Source organism: Scyliorhinus torazame, chromosome 6 (assembly GCF_047496885.1).
Source record: "Scyliorhinus torazame isolate Kashiwa2021f chromosome 6, sScyTor2.1, whole genome shotgun sequence".
NCBI classification, from domain to species: domain Eukaryota; kingdom Metazoa; phylum Chordata; class Chondrichthyes; order Carcharhiniformes; family Scyliorhinidae; genus Scyliorhinus; species Scyliorhinus torazame.
The window spans coordinates 61047185-61071375 of record NC_092712.1 but is presented as its reverse complement, the minus strand read 5'-3'; the positions used below and the strand labels follow the sequence as shown (position 1 = coordinate 61071375).

The following is a 24191-nucleotide window of genomic DNA, read 5'->3' as shown; positions in this document are numbered from 1 at the left end:
GCAGTGACTAGTGGGGCACTGCAGGGATCGGTGCTAGGACTCCAGCTATTCACAATATATACAAATGATTTAAGTGAGGGAGCAAAATGTAACATCTCCGAATTTGCAGATGACACCAAGTTGGGTGGGAGGATGAGATGTGAGGAGTATACAGAGATCCTTCAGTGTGATTTGGACAAGCTGAGTGAATGGGCAAATGAATGGCACATACAGTATAATTTGGATAAATGTGAGGTCATCTACTTTGGTAGCAAAAACGGGAAGGCAGCCTATTATCTGAATGCCATAAATTAGGAGAGGCGAATGTAAAATGAGACCTGGGTGTCTTTGTACACTGGTCGTTGAAGGTAAGCATGCAGGTACAGCAGGTAGTAATGAAGGCAAATGGTATGATAGCCTTGATTATGAGAGGATTCGAGTACAGGAGCAGAGATGTCTTGCTGCAATCACACACCCCCTTGGTGAGGCCAAGAATATTGTCTTGGTCTCCTTATCTGAGGAAGGATGTTCTTGCTCTAGAGGGAATGCTGCGAAGGTTTACCAGACTGATTCCTGGGATGGTGGGACTGAAGTATGAGGAGAAATTGAATCGGTTAGTATCGTATTCGCTGGAGTTCAGAATGAGTGGGAATCTCATAGAAACCTAACATATTCGAACAGGACTAGGCAGGGTAGATGCAGGAAAGATGGTCCCGATGGTGGGTGGGTCCGGAACCACGGGCCACAGTCTGAGGATAGGTGGTAGACCATAGAGATGAGGATAACTTTCTTTACCCAGAGTAGTGAGCCTGTGGAAGTCGTTATCACAGGAAGTAGTTGAGGCCAAAACATTGTATGTTTTCAAGAAGCAGTTAGATATAGCACTTCGGGCGAAGAGGATCAAAGGCTATGGGGGAAAGTGGGATTAGGTTATTGAAATAGATGATCAGCCATGATAATGAGTGGCGGAGCAGGCTCGAAGGGCATCCTCCCCCTATTGTTTATGTTTCAAATGTGCCAGAGACAACACTTTAACTGTTTTCGCTAAATCATGCCCATGGCCTATTCCTGGAATTGTCCTCCCTGTTGGCAATGCTCCCTAATTTGATTTTTTTCAGTGAATTTCAACATTATTGTTGCACCTATGCGTAGACTGGGAAAAATGGATAACAATGAGAGGAGGTGAATGGTACTGAAGTCGAGCTGGCAACTGGAAGGGCGAGATGTTGTTGGTAATGAAGGGAAAGGGCAGAAACTGATAACCGTTTGAGGAGAGAAAGTGAAGAGCAGCTTTACTCTCGGGTCGGAAATAATTTTTGGGTTGAATAGCAGCTGAACTGAATTGGAAAGAATAAAAGGAGTGCCATGTTTACTTGAGGGGGTAGGAGTTTGAGGGGCCAAGCATTTGAAAAAGTCCCACTAAGGTGGAAACCCACAGAGTTGAGGGCAAATTATTGACATGGTTAGGAAACTGGTTGAATGTCAAGTGACAGAGAGTGAGGATAATGGGTAATTACTCTAATTGCAGGAGGTGACTAGTGGTGTACCACAGGATTCTGTGTTGGAGCATCAAGTAGTCACACTATTCATTTACGACTTGGATGATGGCATAGAAAGTCATATATCCAAATTTGCTAAAGTTAGACGGCATTGTAGACAGTCTGGATGATAGCATAAAATTGCAAGGAGATATTGACAGACTAGGTGAATTAACAAAATTGTGGCACATGGAATTCATTTTAAGCAAGTGTGAGGTTATCCATTTTGGACTTAAAATGGATCGAGCAGAATACTTTGTACATGGAAAGAGGTTAGGTACAGTGGATGTCCAAAGAGACTTGGGGGTTCAGGTGTATGGATCTTTATAATGCCACAAACAAATGCAGAAAATAATCAGAAAGGCTAATGGATCGTTCGCCTTTATATGTAGAGGATTGGAATATAAAGACACAGGTGTTATGCTGCAGCTATACAAAACCCTGGTTCAACCACACTTGGAGGACTGTGAGCCGTTATGAGCACCACACCTTAGGAAGGATATTTTGGCCTTGGAGGGGGTGCAACGTAGTTTTATAAAAATGACACCTGGACTGCAGGGGTTATGTGATAAGGAGAGATTACACAAATTAGGCCTGTTTGCGCTCGGATTTAGAACGTTAAGTGGTGATCTGATCGAAGTATTCAAGATATTAACAGGAAAAGAGAGGGTAGATAATTTCCACTGTTTGGAGACTCTAAGACTAGGAGGTATAGTTTAAAAATTAGGGCTAGACCGTTTAGGAGAGATGTTAGGAAGCCCTTCTTCACTCAAAGGTTGGTAGAGGTTTGGAACTCTCTCCCACAAACAGCAGCTGAAGCTGGAACAGTTGTTCATTTAAAATCTGAGGTCGATAGATTTTTGTTAAGCAAAGATATTGAAGGATATGGGCCAAATGCAGGTATATGGGGTGGGATTCTCAGCCCAGGGCCGGGCCGGAGAACCCACGCGACCGGTGTGAATCGCGCCATGCCGCCCCGACGTCGGCACGCAATTCATTCTCCGCAGAGCGGAGAATCGGCGCCATTGGCGTCGACGTGGTTGGCGCGCCGCCAATCTACGCGGCATGCCCGCCGATTCTCGGCCCGAGACGGGCCGAGCGGCCGTCGTAAAAAAGCTGAGTCCCACCTGCGCCATCAACACCTGCTCTCAGCCAGCGGGAACTCGGCGTGGAAGGGTCCGTGGGCAGCCTGTTGTGGGGGGGGGCTCCGACCCCGGGGGGGCCTCCGATGTGGCCTGGCCTGCGATTGGGGCCCACTGATCGGCGGGCCGGTATCTCTGGCTGGGGGCCTCCTTTCTTTGTGTCGGCCCTGTAGTCATGTTGCGTCGGGGCCGGCGCGTTGAAGGAAGCCACTGCGCATGCGCGCATTGGCGCCGGTGCCACTGCGCATGTGCGGATCCCATGGCGCCCAGTTGACGCCGGGATCAGCAGCTGGAGTGGCGTGAACCGCTCCAGTGCCATGCTGGCCCCCTGTAGGGGCCAGAATTGCTGAGTTAGGCCACAGATGAGCCATGATCCCATTGAATGGCAGGACAGGCCCGAGGGGCTGAATGGCCTACTCCTATTCCTATGAGTAGAAGAACACCGGTATGAACTTTGGGGGTTAAAAGAAAATGAAGCGTTTTTGACAGTAACTTCTAGTAGAAGTAAATTCCCTTTGTGAGTAGTTGGGCATGCAGTCCAACATTTGAGGCAACTTTGGATAAGTGATAGTCTGGTTAGTTTATTGACAATTGAGATGTATTTGTCCTAAATCTCTTGATGTTTAATCTTTTGTGTTTCCTTATTCTAGAACCTCTCACCCGCTGGCAGCCCAGTGCTATCCTTCATGATTTTAAACACCCTTATTAAACCTGTAATCAGAGGCAGATTTACAGTTCATGGGGCCCCACGTTTAACTTAATTTCTGCCCCCACCCCTCTCCACCAAACTCAGCCCCTCCCGACCCCACCCACACTCTCCCCACTTGAACACAAAGGCAGAAGCCACAAAAATACACAAATTGTTCACTGCTTTTTAACTTACGAAAACACGCCTGTATGAATAGTTGCTGAATTGAAATCCAAGCTTACCCCTTGTCAGAATGACCGTAAAGATGGTCAATATTGCAATGTGTGAGTCTTGAGACGAGCAAAAATTGATCTTATTGATGAGCAACGAGATGGAAAAAGCAGCCAATGACATCCAACAAAGAACAAACAAAGAAAAGTACAGCACAGGAACAGGCCCTTCAGCCATCCAAGCCTGTGCCGACCATGCTGCCCGACTAAACTACAATCTTCTACACTTCCTGTGTCCGTATCCCTCTATTCCCATCCTATTCATGTATTTGTCAAGATGCCCCTTAAATGTCACTATCGTCCCTGCTTCCACCACCACCTCCGGCAGCGAGTTCCAGGCACCCACTACCCTCTGTGTAACAAAACTTGCCTCGTACATCTTCTCTAAACCATGCCCCTTGCACCTTAAACCTATGCCCCATAGTAATTGACCCCTCTACCCTGGGAAAAAGCCTCTAATTATCCACTCTGTCTATGCTCCTCATAATTTTGTAGACCTCTATCAGGTCGCCCCTCAACCTCCGTCATTCCAGTGAGAACAGACCGAGTTTATTCAACCACTCCTCATAGCTAATGCCCTCCATACCAGGCAACAACCTGGTAAATGGCTTCTGCACCCCCTAAAGCCTCCACATCCTTCTGGTAGTGTGGTGACCAGAATTGAACACTATACTCCAAATGTGGCCTAACTAAGATTCTATACAGCTGCGACATGAAAGCATCCCTGCAGCATGGGCCAGCGCAGGACAGAATGAGCCAGCCCATAGCAGGAGCAAATACTCCGATCAACAGCATATACTGCCATTCGGTATCTTTCACAGAATTTCATTAAGTTTCAAAAATAACTTCCTTACAGATCATTGCTGTTGCTGGCCTGCCCTGGTTGAGTGGCCTGCTGGCCTCGTCTGCTGCTCCCCTTAGCGGCTGATCTCACGTCGCGGTGGCTTTCCACACCACGTGCCTTGCTGTCGCTGTCTAGCCCTGGCCGAGGTGCAAACCTGCTTGCCTCACCTGCTCTGCTCCGTGGCTGACCTCACCTAATGGTGGCGTTGGGCTCCTAGTGCCTTGCTGTTGATAGCCTGCCTCTCATCCCTGGATCAATTCAGCAATTAGAGTCTAATTTCCTTTGCGTTGCCTGCTGATAGGTTCAATGAGCAAATGCAGAGTAATCAGGCTCCGAAGAGCGGCACAGTGGCTAGCACTGCTGCCTCACAGCGCCAGGGACCCGGGTTCAAATCCGATCTCGGGTTACTGTCTGTATGTTGTCCATTCTCCCCGTGCCTGCGTGGGTTTCTTCCGGGTACTACGGTTTCCTCCCGCAGTCCAAAGATGTGCAGGTTAGATGGGTTGGCCATGCTAAATTGCCCCTTTGGGTGGCGCTTCAGGAATAGGGTGGGGAAATGGACCTGGACAGGGTTGTCTTTCTGAAGGGTCGGTGCAAACTCGATGGGCCAAATGGCCTCCTTCTGCACTGTAGGGATTCTATGGTTGGATGCCCAGTGTCTCGGCTGGCATGGGGCCCTGTGCCTCGGCTTCATTCTAAATCCGCCCTGGCTTGTAATCTCTCTTCGACATCCTAAAACCCCACTTTTTAATCTTCCATTTCCTTAAATAAGCTTGCAAAGTTATTTTTCATTGGGAGGACGTTTTTTTTCTTCTTTCAGACATTGAGAAAGGTACTGTCGCTTGCTGAGCAACGGTGAAGGAAGCGAAATCAAGCTTAAGCAATGTTATAAATGAATTGATGGCGCTCTTCCTGCACTCATGACAGTCTAGCTAAATCTGCTGGGGGAAAATCCATGGCAAATGTTAAATATGAATTTCTATCAGAATTGGTCAACGTGTCAAAAAACCCCTAAATTGATCCCCTTTTTGCATGTTACAAAAGAAAGCAATGGTGTTTAAATAAAATAAATTACATAAGACTGTCAGTTGCTTGATGTTTGCAGTCCACATTGTGCAGATACCAAACCAGGTTAAAAACACAATTTATATGAAATATTTAAAGCACTGCCACTCCAGTTCATTTGATCTTTACAAGCTCTTATGCAGTAAAGTACCCTTTCAGCTAATTTGATAAAAATAGATTTCCTGATGTAGCTGAAACCCAGATGCAATGCATGGCAGGAATGACAAGAGTAAAACTTAAGGAGTTGGTTCCCTCACCAAGCTGACGTCTTACAATTTTCCTCATTTTATTCCCTCGAGTGCTGATATATTTTTAAAGTACTTAAGTTCTCTGAAGATTAAACATACAGTACAGAAGGAGGCCATTCGGCCCATCGAGTCTGCACCGACCCACTTCCACCCTATCCCCATAACCCAATACCCCCTCCTAACCTTTTTTGTCACTAAGGGCAATTTATTATCGCCAATCCGCCTAACCTGCATGTCTTTGGACTATGGGAGAAAACCGGAGCACCTGGAGGAAACCCACGCAGACACGGGGAGAACGTGCAGACTCCGCACAGTTGGTGACCCAACGGGGAATCGAACCTGGGACCCTAGCGGTGTGAAGCCACAGTGCTAACCACTTGTGCTACCGTGCTGCCCTTTCAGTTCCTTTTTGAGTTCCTTTCCGAGCTTGAAGTGTGAAAGTTAGAAGGAACATTTTCATGCAGACTGTTATTACCATGTGGACTGAATTACCACAAGTGCTACTGGAATTGGGTTAGAGAATTAGATACAACACTTGAAGAAAATTATTAGAGTATTGAAAAAGAGCAGGGAATTCAAATTAAATGCAAAGCTTAAAACCAACACTGGCCTGAGTTGGGTCATCTTCCCCTGCACTGAAATGATTACCCTGTGATTTAAAATTAGGATTAACTTGGATGTTTTAGTCTCATCACCCACACCATGAGATTACAAATAATGATTCTCAATGTGTGGAAATTGCACCGATATAATGACATAAGATAGATAATGCACCTTGTTTGATCGAAAATATTACTAAATGCACTGAGTGCTGAATTTGAGTGCTATAGTGAGAGTTTGGTGACTGAGGGAGTATAAGGGTTCATTTTTATCTAAAGTCTAGTCTTTCTTTTATTTAGTTAATTAACTTAAAAGTTGTTGTTTGGTTTAGAAGAAGGTGAATTTTTAATCAGCTTTAAACAAAGGTTCTACTTGTAGGTACTTACAGCTAGAGCTTGTTAATTAGTTAATTGGATTAGGCCAGTTTTCAGAGGCTAGATTCACAGTATAATAGTGATCCACCTACAGTGCAGACTTTGTTTGCACTGAGTGCTGAATTTGGTGCATTTGAGTGCTATAGTGAGAATTTGGTGACTGAGGGAGTGCTGAATTTGGTGCATTTGAGTGCTATAGTGAGAGTTTGGTGACTGAGTGAGTGCTGAATTTGGTGCATTTGAGTGCTATAGTGAGAATTTGGTGACTGAGGGAGTGCTGAATTTGGTGCATTTGAGTGCTATAGTGAGAGTTTGGTGACTGAGTGAGTGCTGAATTTGGTGCATTTGAGTGCTATAGTGAGAGTTTGGTGACTGAGGGAGTTAAGTGAGGAGGGAGCAATGTGCTCCTTTCATTTTGTTTCCTACATTTCCGTAAAGAGCAAGAAGGGAGCCAGGAGTTTACAGAGAGTGCAGCTGACTGGGAGCAGAGTCGGAGGGCGGAGGTCCAGTTGGTCCACAGGGCAGCTATATTCTGTAAGAACATAAGAACTAGGAGCAGGAGTAGGCCATCTGGCCCCTGGAGCCTGCTGCACCATTCAATGAGATCATGGCTGATCTTTTGTGGACTCAGCTCCACTTTCCGGCCCGAACACCATAACCCTTAATCCCTTTATTCTTCAAAAAACTATCTATCTTTATCTTAAAAACATTTAATGAATGAGCCTCTACTGCTTCACTGGGCAAGGAATTCCATAGATTCACAACCCTTTGGGTGAAGAGGTTCCTCCTAAACTCAGTCCTAAATCTACTTCCCCTTATTTTGAGGCTATGCCCCCTAGTTCTGCTTTCACCCGCCAGTGGAAACAACCTGCCTGCATCTATCCTATCTATTCCCTTCATAATCTTATATGTTTCTATAAGATCCCCCCTCATCCTTCTAAATTCCAACGAGTACAGTCCCAGTCTACTCAACCTCTTCTCGTAATCCAACCCCTTCAGCCCTGGGATTAACCTAGTGAATCTCCTCTGCACACCCTCCAGTGCCAGTACGTCCTTTTGCAAGTAAGGAGACCAAAACTGAACACACTACTCCAGGTGTGGCCTCACTAACGCCTTATACAATTGCAGCACAACCTCCCTAGTCTTAAACTCCATCCCTCTAGCAATGAAGGACAAAATTCCATTTGCCTTCTTAATCACCTGTTGCACCTGAAAACAAACTTTTTGCGACTCATGCACTAGCACACCCAGGTCTCTCTGCACAGCAGCATGTTTTAATATTTTATCATTTAAATAATAATCCCTTTTGCTGTTATTCCTACCAAAATGGATAACCTCACATTTGTCAACATTGTATTCCATCTGCCAGACCCTAGCCCATTCACTTAGCCTATCCAAATCCCTCTGCAAACTTCCAGTATCCTCTGCACTTTTTGCTTTACCACTTATCTTAGTGTCGTCTGCAAACTTGGACACATTGCCCTTGGTCCCCAACTCCAAATCATCTATGCATCTGAACCAGAGGGGCACCAATATCCTGGGAGGGAGGTTTTCAAGTCCTCTTCGGGAGGGTTTAAACTAATTTGGCAGGGGAATGGGAACCGGATTTGTAGTCCAGAAACTAAGGTAGCCAATATTCAGGACGCCAAAGCATGTAGTGAGGCAGTGGGGAAGGGAACACTGTCAAAGGAGAGTACTTGCAGGCACGGAGATGGGTTGAAGTGTGTATACTTCAACGCAAGAAGCATCAGGAAAAAGGTTGGTGAACTTAAGGCATGGATCGGTACTTGGGACTACGATGTGGTGGCCATTATGGAAACTTGGATAGAAGAGGGGCAGAAATGGTTGTTGGAGGTCCCTGATTATAGATGTTTCAATAAGATTAGGGAGAGTGTTAAAAGAGGTGGGGGGTGGCATTGTTAATTAGAGATAGTATAACTGCTGCAGAAAGGCAGTTCGAGGAGTATCTACCTACTGAGGTAGTATGGGTTGCAGTCAGAAATAGGAAAGGAGCAGTCACCTTGTTGGGAGTTTTCTATAGGCCCCCAATAGTAGCAGAGATGTGGAGGAACAGATTGGGAAACAGATTTTGGAAACGTGCAGAAGTCACAGGGTAGTAGTCATGGGTGACTTCAACTTCCCAAACATTGAGTGGAAACTCTTTAGATCAAATAGTTTGGATGGGCTGGTGTTTGTGTAGTGTGTCCAGGAAGCTTTTCTAACACAGTATGTAGATTGTCTGACCAGAGGGGAAGCCATATTGGATTTGGTACTTGGTAATGAACCAGGGTAAGTGATAGATTTGTTCGTGGGGGATCATTTTGGAGATAATGACCACAATTCTGAGACTTTCACTTTAGTAATGGAGAGGGATAGGTGCGTGCAACAGGGCAAGGTTTACAGTTGGGGGAAGGGTAAATATGATGTTGTCAGACAATAATTGAAGTGCATAAGTTGGGAACATAGGCTGTCAGGGAAGGACACAAGTGAAATGTGGAACTTGTTCAAGGAACAGGTACTATGTGTCCCTGATATGTATCTCCCTGTCAGGCAGGGAAGAGATAGTCGAGTGAGGGAACCATGGTTGACAAGAGAGGTTAAATGTCTTGTTAAAAGGAAGAAGGAGACTTATGTAAGGCTGAGGAAACAAGGTTCAGACAGCGTGCTGGAGGGGTACAAGATAGCCAGGAGGGAACTGAAGAAAGGGATTAGGAGAACATAGAACATAGAACATAGAAAATACAGCACAGAACAGGCCCTTCGGCCCACGATGTTGTGCCGAACCTTTGTCCTAGATTAATCATAGATTATCATTGAATTTACAGTGCAGAAGGAGGCCATTCGGCCCCTTGAGTCTGCACCAGCTCTTGGAAAGAGCACCCTACCCAAACTCAACACCTCCACCCAACACCAAGGGCAATTTGGACATTAAGGGCAATTTATCATTGGCCAATTCACCTAACCCGCACATCTTTGGACTGTGGGAGGAAACCGGAGCACCCGGAGGAAACCCACGCAGACACGAGGAGGACGTGCAGACTCCGCACAGACAATGACCCAAGCTCGAATCGAACCTGGGACCATGGATCTGTGAAGCAATTGTGCTATCCACAATGCTACCGTGCTGCCCTTAAGAACAAATAAATCTACACTATATCATTTTCCCGTAATCCATGTACCTATCCAACAGCTGCTTGAAGGTCCCTAATGTTTCCGACTCAACTACTTCCACAGGCAGTGCATTCCATGCCCCCACTACTCTCTGGGTAAAGAACCTACCTCTGATATCCCTCCTATATCTTCCACCTTTCACCTTAAATTTATGTCCCCTTGTAATGGTGTGTTCCACCTGGGGAAAAAGTCTCTGACTGTCTACTCTATCTATTCCCCTGATCATCTTATAAACCTCTATCAAGTCGCCCCTCATCCTTCTCCGCTCTAATGAGAAAAGGCCTAGCACCCTCAACCTTTCCTCGTAAGACCTACTCTCCATTCCAGGCAACATCCTGGTAAATCTTCTTTGCACCTTTTCCAGAGCTTCCACATCCTTCCTAAAATGAGGCGACCAGAACTGTACACAGTACTCCAAATGTGGCCTTACCAAGGTTTTGTACAGCTGCATCATTACCTCATGGCTCTTAAATTCAATCCCTCTGTTAATGAACGCGAGCACACCATAGGCCTTCTTCACAGCTCTATCCACTTGAGTGGCAACTTTCAAAGATGTATGAACATAGACCCCAAGGTCTCTCTGCTCCTCCACAATGCCAAGAACTCTACCGTTAACCCTGTATTCCGCATTCATATTTGTCCTTCCAAAATGGACAACCTCACACTTTTCAGGGTTAAACTCCATCTGCCACTTCTCAGCCCAGCTCTGCATCCTATCTATGTCTCTTTGCAGCCGACAACAGCCCTCCTTACTATCCACAACTCCACCAATCTTCGTATCGTCTGCAAATTTACTGACCCACCCTTCAACTCCCTCATCCAAGTCATTAATGAAAATCACAAACAGCAGAGGACCCAGAACTGATCCCTGCGGTACACCACTGGTAACTGGGATCCAGGCTGAATATTTGCCATCCACCACCACTCTCTGACTTCTATCGGTTAGCCAGTTCGTTATCCAACTGGCCAAATTTCCCACTATCCCATGCCTCCTTACTTTGTGCAGAAGCCTACCATGGGGAACTTTATCAAATGCCTTACTAAAATCCATGTACACTACATCCACTGCTTTACCTTCATCCACATGCTTGGTCACCTCCTCAAAGAATTCAATAAGATTTGTAAGGCAAGACCTACCCCTCACAAATCCGTGCTGACTATCCCTAATCAAGCAGTGTCTTTCCAGATGCTCAGAAATCCTATCCTTCAGTACCCTTTCCATTACTTTGCCTACCACCGAAGTAAGACTAACTGGCCTGTAATTCCCAGGGTTATCCCTAGTTCCTTTTTTGAACAGGGGCACGACATTCGCCACTCTCCAATCCCCTGGTACCACCCCTGTTGACAGTGAGGACGAAAAGATAATTGCCAACGGCTCTGCAATTTCATCTCTTGCTTCCCGTAGAATCCTTGGATATATCCTGTCTGGCCCGGGGGACTTGTCTATCCTCAGGTTTTTCAAAATGCCCAACACATCTTCCTTCCTAACAAGTATTTCCTCGAGCTTACCAATCTGTTTCACACTGTCCTCTCCAACAATATCGCCCCTCTCATTTGTAAATACAGAAGAAAAGTACTCATTCAAGACCTCTCCTATCTCTTCAGACTCAATACACAATCTCCCGCTACCGTCCTTGATCGGACCTACCCTCGCTCTAGTCATTCTCATATTTCTCACATTTGTGTAAAAGGCCTTGGGGTTTTCCTTGATCCTACCCGCCAAAGATTGTTCATGCCCTCTCTTAGCTCTCCTAATCCCTTTCTTCAGTTCCCTCCTGGCTATCTTGTATCCCTCCAATGCCCTGTCTGAACCTTGTTTCCTCAGCCTTACATAAGTCACCTTTTTCCTCTTAACAAGACATTCAACCTCTCTTGTCAACCATGGTTCCCTCACTCGACCATCTCTTCCCTGCCTGACAGGGACATACATATCAAGGACACGTAGCACCTGTTCCTTCAACAAGTTCCACATTTCACTTGTGTCCTTCCCTGCCAGCCTATGTTCCCAACTTATGCACTTCAATTCTTGTCTGACAACATCGTATTTACCCTTCCCCCAATTGTAAACCTTGCCCTGTTGCACGTACCTATCCCTCTCCATTACTAAAGTGAAAGTCACAGAATTGTGGTCACTATCTCCAAAATGCTCCCCCACTAACAAATCTATCACTTGTCCTGGTTCATTACCCAGTACTAAATCCAATATTGCTCCTCCTCTGGTTGGACAATCTACATACTGTGTTAGAAAAGCTTCCTGGACACACTGCACAAACACCACCCCATCCAAACTATTTGATCTAAAGAGTTTCCACTCAATATTTGGGAAGTTAAAGTCGCCCATGACTACTACCCTATGACTTCTGCACCTTTCCAAAATCTGTTTCCCAATCTGTTCCTCCACATCTCTGCTACTATTGGGGGGCCTATAGAAAACTCCTAACAAGGTGACTGCTCCTTTCCTATTTCTGACTTCAACCCATACTACCTCAATAGGGTGATACTCCTCAAACTGCCTTTCTGCAGCTGTTATACTATCTCTAATTAACAATGCCACCCCCCACCTCTTTTAACACTCTCCCTAATCTTATTGAAACATCTATAACCAGGGACCTCCAACAACCATTTCTGCCCCTCTTCTATCCAAGTTTCCGTGATGGCCACCACATCGTAGTCCCAAGTACCGATCCATGCCTTAAGTTCACCCACCTTATTCCTGATGCTTCTTGCGTTGAAGTATACACACTTCAACCCATCTCCGTGCCTGCAAATACTCTCCTTTGTCAGTGTTCCCTTCCCCACTGCCTCATTACAAGCTTTGGCGTCCTGAATATCGGCTACCTTAGTTGCTGGACTACAAATCCGGTTCCCATTCCCCTGCCAAATTAGTTTAAACCCTCCCGAAGAGTACTAGCAAACCTCCCTCCCAGGATATTGGTGCCCCTCTGGTTCAGGTGCAACCTGAACCAAGAGCTAAGAGAGGGCATGAAAAATCTTTGGCGGGTAGGATCAAGGAAAACCCCAAGGCCTTTTACACATATGTAAACATATGAGAATGACTAGAGCGAGGGTAGGTCCGATCAAGGACCGTAGCGGGAGATTGTGTATTGAGTCTGAAGAGATAGGCAAGGTCTTGAACGAGTACTTTTCTTCAGTATTTACAAATGAGAGGGGCCCTATTGTTGGAGAGGACAGTGTGAAACAGATTGGTAAGCTTGAGGAAATACTTGTTAGGAAGGAAGATGTGTTGGACATTTTGAAAAACTTGAGGATAGACAAGTCCCCCGGGCCTGACGGGATATATCCAAGCATTCTATGGGAAGCAAGAGATGAAATTGCAGAGCTGTTGGCAATGATCTTTTCGTCCTCACTGTCAACAGGGGTGGTACCAGGGGATTGGAGAGTGGCGAATGTCGTGCCCCTGTTCAGAATAGGGATAACCCTGGGAATTACAGGCCAGTTAGTTTTACTTCGGTGGTAGGCAAAGTAATGGAAAGGGTACTGAGGGATAGGATTTCTGAGCATCTGGAAAGACACTGCTTGATTAGGGATAGTCAGCACGGATTTGTGAGGGTTAGGTCTTGCCTTACAAGTCTTATTGAATTCTTTGAGGAGGTGACCAAGCATGTGGATGAAGGTAAAGCAGTGGATGTAGTGTACATGGATTTTAGTAAGGCATTTGATAAGGTTCCCCATGGTAGGCTTATGCAGAAAGTAAGGAGGCATGGGATAGTGGGAAATTTGGCCAGTTGGATAATGAACTGGCTAACCGATAGAAGTCAGAGAGTGGCGCTGGATGGCAAATATTCAGCCTGGATCCCAGTTACCAGTGGCATACCGCAGGGATCAGTTCTGGGTCCTCTGCTGTTTGTGATTTTCATTAATGACTTGGATGAGGGAGTTGAAGGGTGGGTCAGTAAATTTGCAGACGATACAAAGATTGGTGGTGTTGTGGATAGTGAGGAGGGCTGTTGTCGGCGGCAAAGTGACATAGATAGGATGCAGAGCTGGGCTGAGAAGTGGCAGATGGAGTTTAACCCTGAAAAGTGTGAGGTTGTCCATTTTGGAAGGACAAATATGAAAGCGGAATACAGGGTTAACGGTAGGGTTCTTGGCAATGTGGAGGAGCAGAGAGATCTTGGGGTCTATGTTCATACATCTTTGAAAGTTGCCACTCAAGTGGATAGAGCTGTGAAGACGCCTATGGTGTGCTGGCGTTCATTAACAGAGGGATTGAATTTAAGAGCTGTGAGGTGATGATACAGCTGTACAAAACCTTGGTAAGGCCACATTTGGAGTACTGTGTACAGTTCTGGTCGCCTCATTTTAGGAAGGATGTGGAAGCTTTGGAAAAGGTGCAAAGGAGATTTACCAGGATGTTGCCTGGAATGGAGAGTAGGTCTTACGAGGAAAGGTTGAGGGTGCTAGGCCTTTTCTCATTAGAACGGAGAAGGATGAGGGGCGACTTGATAGAGGTTTATAAGATGATCAGGGGAATAGATAGAGTAGACAGTCAGACTTTTTCCCCGGGTGGAACAAACCATTAGAAGGGGACATAAATTTAAGGTGAATGGTGGAAGATATAGGGGGGATGTCAGAGGTAGGTTCTTTACCCAGAGAGTAGTGGGGGCATGGAATGCACTGCCTGTGGAAGTAGTTGAGTCAGAAACATTAGGGACCTTCAAGCAGCTATTGGATAGGTACATGGATTACGGTAGAATGATATAGTGTAGATTAATTTGTTCTTAAGGGCAGCACGGTCGCATTGTGGATAGCACAATTGCTTCACAGCTCCAGGGTCCCAGGTTCGATTCCGGCTTGGGTCACTGTCTGTGCGGAGTCTGCACATCCTCCCCGTGTGTGCATGGGTTTCCTCCCACAGTCCAAAGATGTGCAGGTTAGGTGGATTGGCCATGATTAATTACCCTTCGTGTCCAAAATTGCCCTTAATGTTGAGTGGGGTTACTGGGTTATGGGGATAGGGTGGAGGTGTTGACCTTGGGTAGGGTGCTCTTTCCAAGAACCGGTGCAGACTTGACGGGCCGAACGGCCTCCTTCTGCACTGTAAATTCTATGATAATCTATGATTAATCTTGTGACAAAGGTTCGGCACAACATCGTGGGCCGAAGGGCCTGTTCTGTGCTGTATTTTTCTATGTTCTATGTTCTAAATACAAATAATTTAAATTACAAATGCTAAATGTACCATTTATGTGCATCGAACATTTAAAAGTATTAAATGCAAGATCCAAAGCCAGTGCGAATTTATATTTTGGAATTTGGAGCGATGTCTTCTGCATTTTATCCAGGTCAGGAGACAAGAAAACAGTTTTACTTCATACTAATACAGTAGCACTAAGCGGTCGTACCAGAGTGATAGTCAGGGGTCAGTTAGCTCAGTTGGCTGAACAGCTGGTTCGTGACGTGGAGCAAGGCCAACAGCGCGGGTCAAATTTCCGTACCAGCTGAGGAAGGCCCCGCCTTCCCAACCTTGCCTCTCCCCTGAGGTTTGGTGACCCTCGGGCTAAACCACCATCAGCTCTCAAAGGGAAGAACAACCTGTGGTCCCCTGGCACTGTGGCGACATTTGCACTTGCATATTGTAAGGGTGGTCTGCATAAAAGCTTCCAAATATGACTCAACATAGTTGTTGATGTAATCATTGCAGTTTAAGTATAGAGGATGTTATAAACCAGTTGGTTTTTAATCTGATTGTCAAGTCTTTACTAGCTCTCTTTGAAAAAGGAAATTGCTTGTCTTTTTATTTTTAAATTAATAAATATTAAGATCAGCAGCCTGTCAGTAGTTTTTTTTAAAAATTGCTTGCTTTTGAAAGCTTCTTCACACTCTTGCTGGTGTAGATTTTGGAGTGATTTCTAAATTAAACTTATGAGCTCTTTTGAAAAGATGTAATAACTTTGATTTGATTAGATTCTCCCTTCATTGTATTGTTTTATGTTCCTCATGGAGATCAATAAACCAAAAGAAACAAATTTATCGAATGACCCCAATGAAAACCCAATGAACAGAATTTCATTTTTTTTTATATAGCCTTTACTTTCACAATCAAACTAAAATCAACATAAATTAACAGGCAAATCACAGACGATATTAATTATAAATTACACATTTAAAATGCAGATAGAATAGTATTACCTTTATCCAGGTTACGACCCTGCGTACCGTACGGCCGAGTTTGATCACTCAGTTACTTTGATACAATGGAAATAGCAGGGGCAACGTTCTTTTTAAAACTATACTCTCTCACAAGATGCGGTGAATGCTGCCTAGGCCAGCTGCCGTCGAGAACCTTGACCCTCCTTGAACCTTTGCAGTCTGCGCGACGTAGGTGTCATTACAAAGGGAGTTCCAGGGTTTTGACCCAGTGACAGTGAAGGAAGGTGACATAGTTCCAAGCCAGGGTGCTGTGTGGTTTGGCTGGTAACTTGCGGGTGGTGGTTTTACCATGCTTCCGCTGCCCCTGTCCTTCAAGGTGATAGAAGTCACGGGTTTAGAAGGAGCTTCGTTTCCTCTTGTTGCTGGGTAAAAATCCTGGAACTCCTTTCCGAAATAACACTGCAGATGTACTTGCACCACATGGAATGCTGCAGTTCACCACCTTTCCAAGGGTAATTAGGGATTGGTTGCACTCACATCCCAAGAACGACTTTTTAAAAGTTTGCTATTATTTCACAGCAAATATCATGTTGATTTTATTTTTGAGGGGGAGCAGTACGTTGTCACAGTGGTTAGCACTGCTGGCTCACAGCGCCAGGGTCCCAGGTTCAATTCCAGCCTTGGATGACTGTCTGTGTGGATTTGCACTTTCCCCATGTCTGCGTGGAATTCTTCCGGCTGCTCCAGATTCCTCCAACAGTCCAGAGATTTGAAGGTTACGTGGATTGGCCATTCTAAATTGCCCGTTAGTGTCCAAAGATTTGCAGGTTAGGTGGGGTTACGTGGATAGGGCAGGGGAATGGGGGCCTTGTTGTGTTCTTTGTTTTAGTTCTTTCAAGATGGTGAAGGTTGTAGTGCTAACAAAGAACAGCAAGCTGTGTCTAATAAACAAAGCTAATTTTTTACACTACACTGAATTATATTTGAACATATTACTAAGGAATTTGTCAAGTGAAGATTACACTATTTATAGAATCATAGAATTTACAGTGCAGAAGGAGGCCATTTGGTCCATCGAGTCTGCACTGGCCCTTAGAAAGAGCACCCTACCCAAGGTCCGCACCATCACTCTATCCCCGTAACCCAGTAACCCCACACAATCTTTTTTGGGACACTAAGGGCAATTTGGCATGGTCAATCCACCTAACCTGCACATCTTTGGACTGTGGGAGGAAACCGGAGCACCCGGAGGAAATCCACGCAGACACGGGGAGAACGTGCAGACTATGCACAGACAATGACCCAAGCCGGGAACGAACTTGGGACCCTGGATCTGTGAAGCAACTGTGCTAACCACTATGCTACCGTGCTGCCCATTATAGTATCAACTATACTATTAGTTAAACTATCTCACAACTACTCTGTCTTGCTCTCCATCTATTTCCATCTATCTCCCAGAAGTCGAGGAGGCATGCGATATTTATATGGTTGCTCTATAGCAGTGTATAGTGACTTGAGTAGTAACATTACATTAAACCTTTATGTGTTTTACAATATCCACATATTGATGGCCTGTGTGGGTGCTCTTTCAGAGGGTTGGTGCAGACTCAATGGGCTGAATAGCCTCGTTCTGCACTGTAGCAATTCTATGGTTCTATGGAAAGGGGAAGTAACATAATACGATTAAAGATGCAGAGTGGAAAATCATCCTGAAATTTTGGTGCTTATGAATGTCTAGTAGATATATTGTAAACTGAAATATATGATGTTAAAGCTTGGCACATGAGGATCTGGACAATAACAGATGACAAACTGGATGACTTGATAGTAAATTCCTTGGGATAGCCGTGATCATTATTTTCATATTACTCCTAGTTATGGAAGTGTTCCTAATTTTTTGACACATTGGGTGTGATTTGAGCTGTGATAATCTAATTACCCACTAATGAAAGATGTTTTTTTTAAAAAAACAGCAAAATATTGGAAAACGAAAGGAAAACAGATCTGTCAGCAGAATAGAAATGTGAACATTTTGAGCAGAGATCCTTTGTGAGACCTCGTCTGATCCTTTTTTAAAAGAGGTTTCTTGTTCTATCATTGTTTTTCTCTGATGCTGATGGAAGTGCTGTCTTATTTCTGGAACTTTCTACCTTTATTAAATAGAAATGATTGAACCTGGTAGATAATTCGTTTTGACAGTGATTACAGGCCCATAACTAATGCATAATTCATTGTTGATTACTTTAATGAAAGTGCCTGTGTTTTCTGAAAAGCTGCTGATGACTAGCCAGCAAGGATTGAAACCATGAGCCTGCCCAATCCTACTGAAACAAATTGTACTAGGTTTCATTTAGCAAAATGATCACTTGTGTGGATAAGGATTTCAGAAGACTATGACCCAGGATGGTCTGATTTGATGAGCAGTGCCGAAGCAGCTGTTGTGATGGAAGCGTAGCAGACCTTGGCGCGGTAATTTATTCTGCGCGCTTTCATTTAGTAATGGCTTGTTTTCTTTCGTTTACAGGGGACATCACACAGAAAGGCTATGAAAAGAAGAAATCCAAACTGCTTGGGGCTTACTTGCCACAACCTCCAGGTACGTAAAATCACCTGTAAAGAAAAGATAAACTTTAAACAGCACGAGCAAAATGATATATGAAGCAGATAATAACATGTCCAACGCTGGTGAGACCAGCGAGTCTCACGTCAGTGGTGGGGAAACTATTGGAGAAAATCCTGACGGAGAGAATCTATCTCAACTTGGAGAGGGCAAGGTTTGATCAGGAATGGTCAGCCTGGCTTTGTCAGAGGGAGGTCATGCCTAACAATTTTGATTGAATTTTTTGAGCATGTGACCAGGTGTGTAGATGAGGGTAGTGCAGTCGATGTAGTTTACATGGATTTCAGCAAACCTTTGACAAGGTCCCATGTGGGTCCTTGGCAAGAAGGCAAATGCACACTGGTTACAGGGTAACTTGATAAGGCAGATTCAAAATTGGCTTAGTTGTAGGAGACAGAGGGTGATGACCGCTGCTTTGGTGACTGGAAACCAGTGGATTACCACAGGGATCTGTGCTGGGTCCCCTATTGTATGTCATTTATATAAATGACATAGATGACTATGTGGGGATAGGATGAGTACGTTTGCAGATGACCCAAATATTGGCTGGGTGGTTAATAGTGAGGTTGAGTGTCTTGGATTACAGGAAGACATAGACAGAATGGTCAAATGGGCAGAAAAGTGGCAGATGGAATGTAACCGTGAAAAGTGTGTGGTAATACACTTTGAAAGGAGTAATGTGACATGAATGGCCTGCCACTGGAAAGTTCAGAGGAACAAAGGGACCTTGGTGTGTTGTCCATAGAGCTCTGAAGGCAGAAGGGCAGGTTAATAGGGTGGCGAAAAAGGCATATAGGCACTTGCCTTTATCAATTGAGGCATAGATTACAAAGCAAGGAGGTCATGTTCGAGTTGTATAGAACTTTGGTGAGGCCACAGCTGCAGTACTGTGTGTAATTCTAGTCACCACGATATAGGGAGGATGCGATTGCACTGGAGGAATTTCTTCAGCCAGAGGGTGGTGAATCTGTGGAACTCTTTGCTGCAGAAGGCTGTGGAGGCCAAATCACTGAGTGTCTTTAAGACAGAGATAGATAGGTTCTTGATTAATAAGGGGATCAGGGATGATGGGGAGAAGGCAGGAGAATGGGGATAAGAAAATATTAGCCATGATTGAACGGCAGAGCAGATTCGAGTGGCCTAATTCTGCTCCTATGTCTTATAGGTGCAGAGGAGATTCACCAGGATGTTGCCTGGGATGGAACTTTTAAGTTTTATGACGAGAGGTTGGATAGGCTTGGGTTGTTTTTGCTGGAGCAGAGAAGACTGGGGCAACCTGGTCAAGGTGTACAGGATTATGAGGAGCATGGACAGGTTGGATAAGGAGCAGCTGTTCCCCTTAGCTGAATGGTCAGTTACGAGGGGACACATCTTCAAGGTGAGGGGCAGGGGTTTTAGGGGGGGATTTGAGGAAAATCATTTTTACCCAAAGGGTGGTGGATTGGAAAACACTGGCTGGGATAGTGGTAGAGGCGAGTTGCCTCACATCCTTTAAAAATTACCTGGATGAGCACTTGGCAAGTCATAACATTCAAGGCTATGGGCCAAATGCTGGAAATGGGTTTAGGTCGTCCTGTCAGGTGTTTTCATGCGTCAATGCATTCTTGATGGACTGAAAGACATCTTCTGCACTGGATTATTCTGTGATTCAGTTGTATCGAAGAATGCACTTGTAAAGAATATTTCAATTCAATCTATAAATCCATCCATAGAATCCCTACAGTGCAGAAGAAGGTCATTCGGCCCATCAAGTTTACACCGATCCTCTGAAAGAACACCCTACCAAGGCCCACTCTCCCATCCTATCTCCATAACCCCACGGAACCTGCACATATTTGGACTGTGGGAGGAAACCGGAGCACCCGGAGAAAACCCACAGAGACTTGGGGAGAAGGTGCAGACTCCACATAGACAAGTCACCCAAGGCCAGAATCGAACCCGAGTCCCTGCCGCCGTGAGGCAGCCGCGCTAACCACTGTGCCACCGTGCTACAAATGTGTTTGTCATCATTTTTAAAGTATGATTGGTGTTCCCCACAGCACAAAATAAATTTTGATGATTTGAGATTATTTTGTCTAAGTTAGTGCTCTTCAGTCATCAATTGAATTGAGAACATTAAATAGTGAGGAGCCAGTATAATAGTCCACTTTATGTAATATCTGAATGTTATATTCATATTCTTGAGTGTTGTGGTTCCAGCAGACTTGTGAACATAGAACATAGAACATAGAAAATACAGCACAGAACAGGCCCTTTGGCCCACGATGTTGTGCTGAACCTTTGTCCTAGATTAATCATAGATTATCATTGAATTTACAGTGCAGAAGGAGGCGATTCGGCCCTTTGAGTCTGACTTGAGTCATGACTGGAATCATGGGGAAGACAAAGGATTTGACGTTTCATTTTGCATGACTAAGTTTCTTCTCACAGTCTAAAGCTTTCTTTGGAACAATAAGGTAGTTGCGGTATTTTGTGGAATACTTATTGTGATTTGGAAAGAGCAGAAATACTTGCTCTTTTTCCGGTTATAATAATCACAGCTCATTGATAATGAAGCTGCACATGCCAGCCTACAACCAGACTTGGACAATATCCAGACTTGGATTGAGAAGCACCCAGTAGCATTTATGCCACCTAAGTCGCCTGTAATTATCATGGCAAAGTCGAGCCAACTTCCCGTGACATTCAAAGGCACAACTATCGCTCAGTACTGCACCATCAACATCAACAGCATCATTGACCACAAGATTAACTTGACCAGAAAACATGACTAGGAGAGCAGCACTGGTTTTATACATGGTCAAAGCTGATCGCTTAAAGGATTGCAGAATTGTCCCAGCGCAGAATGTGGCCATTTGGCTTGTCATGTCTGCAAAGCCTGTTCAGCATGTATGAGGTTCAAATCCTATAGGCGGTGGAATATCCACTGATAGCATCTGAACACTACTCGGAGATTGACATCCTACTCAACAGAGCAGTTTGCTTCATTCTTGGCTTTTGCCGCTGGTCTCAACGCTCTTCACCTCTTCACAAGTGCACTGTGGCTGCAGTGTGTACCGTTTACTGGACGCAAATGTGGAAACTCATCAATGTCACTCTGGCAGCAACTTACTTCTCCGCAACCTCTACCATCCAGATGGACCAGAATGGCAATGTTACAGAAACACCACCGTCCACAAGTTCCCCTCCAAAGTTGCATGTCATCCCAACTTTCACATGTTCCTTTATTGCTGCTGGGTAGGAATCTTGAAATTTCCTACCTGACACCTTGGATGGATCAACAGGACTACAAGGACCACAGTTCAGGGCAGCTGAGGTGAAGTTAGATGACATTTGGCACTTTAGTGTTGGGTCACATCCCAATAATAAGTGTTGTTTTAAAAATTGGCTGAATTTTCAGTTTGCTGATTTTCTACTTTTGGTTTTGGTTTGTAACAATCTTTACAGTTAGGTTCCGTTCTTGGGGGCAAAGGCTTGCCGAGCCAAGATGCATGCCCTTTTCAAAACAGAATCAACTACAGCAGTGCTGTCTCATGCTGCAGTGTGATATTTTCACCATCTGTTTTATATGTGATATTTGGAACCTTTTTGGCCCAGGATCATAGGTAGAATTTGCAACACAAAAGCTACTAGATTCAACTGGCCTCTTCTGGTATTCCTGCTCCACACTTGCCTCCTCTTGACTTAATTCATCTCACCCATCAGCACAGCCTCTTTCCTTTCTCCACCCCCCTCCCCCTCATATACTTATCTAATTTCTCTTAAATGCATCAATGGCATTTACTTCAGCTACTCTGCATTTTAGCCACATATTGATTTAATGTGCACATATCAGCTTCAATCACTTAGTAATGAAAACCCTTCTCTCTAAACTTTATTGGTTTTTGACGGCGATCTATCTCAATGACATGGGGTTCGTATACTGACACTGCTAACCTTTACACTGCACATTTGGAACTCTTGGGTAACGGCTCGAGACACGGATGAGAGGGGAGCAGGATCATAAGTTGCCAACAATAGTGACCGGAAAACTTCATTTTCTTAGAGCCAAGTTTGGATTAGGTCATCCTATGGGTGAAACTAATTATTTTTTATACTCGTTTATTTTATCTTTTCAACCATTCCATTGTACATGAGAGGTGTTTATTTTTAACAACATAACTGTTTGTTAACAAAACAAGATGTTGTGGATGCTGGAAATCTGAATTTGAAAAGAACGTAGCGGGACTTCTCGGGTCTGGCAGCTTCAGTGGAGAGAGAAACAGAGTTAACATTTTGAGTTGAATATGGCTCTTCCGAACCGAAGGAAGGTAGAAATGTGATAGGCTTTGTTATGAGCGAGGCGTTTTCAGAACCCCAAAATGTATCGTGGAGTTCAACCATCCTCTCCCTTTAATGGATTGTTGCTTTTGAAGCACACGGCTTGTTCCCCAGGTGTGATATTACAATTATGGACACGTGGTTTTTAAACACAAAACAATGGGCGCTATTCCCCACCCCCACACGCCGGGTGGGAGAATCGCCAGGGCGCCGCGCGAATCACGCCACGCCGCCCCAACCCCCGCACGCGATTCTCCCACCCCGCGGAAACTAGCGGTGCGCGATTTGCACCGGGCCGCTCGGAGAACCGGCGAGCGGCGATTCTCCGGCCGGATGGGCCGAGCGGCCGCTACGACACGAAAGGTTCCCGCCGGCGCCGTCCACCCCTGGTCGCTGCCGGCGGGAACTCTGCGGGAACGCTGGGGGGGGGGGCGGCCTGTGGGGGGCGCTCCTTCACCAGTGTGGCCTCCGATGGGGTCTGGCCCGCGGTCGGGGCCCACTGATTGGCGGGCCGGGCCCCCCCCCCCCCAATGTTTATTCTATGAACTCAACTTAACCTTTTAAATAAACATTGGATCCCTTAACACCCCTTACTTCAAAGATAACCCTGAAAATAATACACCACTAAATAATCCCTCAAAATGTTCCTTCAAACATCCAAAAGGCTTCAAACCTCCAAAATTGTAACACACTAGGTCACAGTTAATATATATTTTCTGTTGGGTGGCAAAGATATATCAGCTTGGTTGACCTCAGCTCCAGCACCTTGCTTTCCTTCCTGCAGCTCTCTGGAAACACACAGACACACACAAGCTGCTTTTTCAAACTGGCTTTCTCCCTTCAAACAACTCACAGCAAACCAGAACTTCTCAAGCTGCTGTCTCAAACTGGCTTTCTCCTTTTAAGCAACTCACAGCAAAACAGCCAGGCACTTTTAAACTGCTCTTCGCAAAACCAGCCTGGCATTTTTCCAAACTGAAACTTCAAAATGGCTGAACTGAGCTCCGCTCCACCCACTCTCTGACATCGCTGTTTTCTTAAAGGTACGTTGCTTAAACATCCATTTCTTAAAGGTACTCTCACATGACAGCTTTACGCCACCGAAAAGCGGACGGGGGAGGAGGAACAAAAGAGGAAGACTGGAATTGTGTGGAGGACGGGGGAGATTAAATGACGAAGATGTCTTGGAACAAAAGGCAGCGATTTGTAATGGTTGCAGTAAAGGGACAAGCCGCCGCTCGCCTTCCGGCGGTGGAGG

General features: G+C 45.1%; 1 protein-coding gene across 7 annotated transcripts in view; it reads left to right on the top strand.

Annotated features, from left to right (window-relative positions):
* Window positions 1-24191, top strand: part of LOC140424813 (disco-interacting protein 2 homolog C) — an 803805-nt gene that overhangs the window by 425462 nt on the left and 354152 nt on the right. For all 7 annotated transcript variants that reach the window (XM_072508262.1, XM_072508265.1, XM_072508267.1 and 4 more), the window contains one exon: window positions 18518-18589. In XM_072508262.1, the coding sequence (XP_072364363.1) occupies window positions 18518-18589 (72 nt within the window). The remainder of the gene's footprint in view (window positions 1-18517; window positions 18590-24191) is intronic.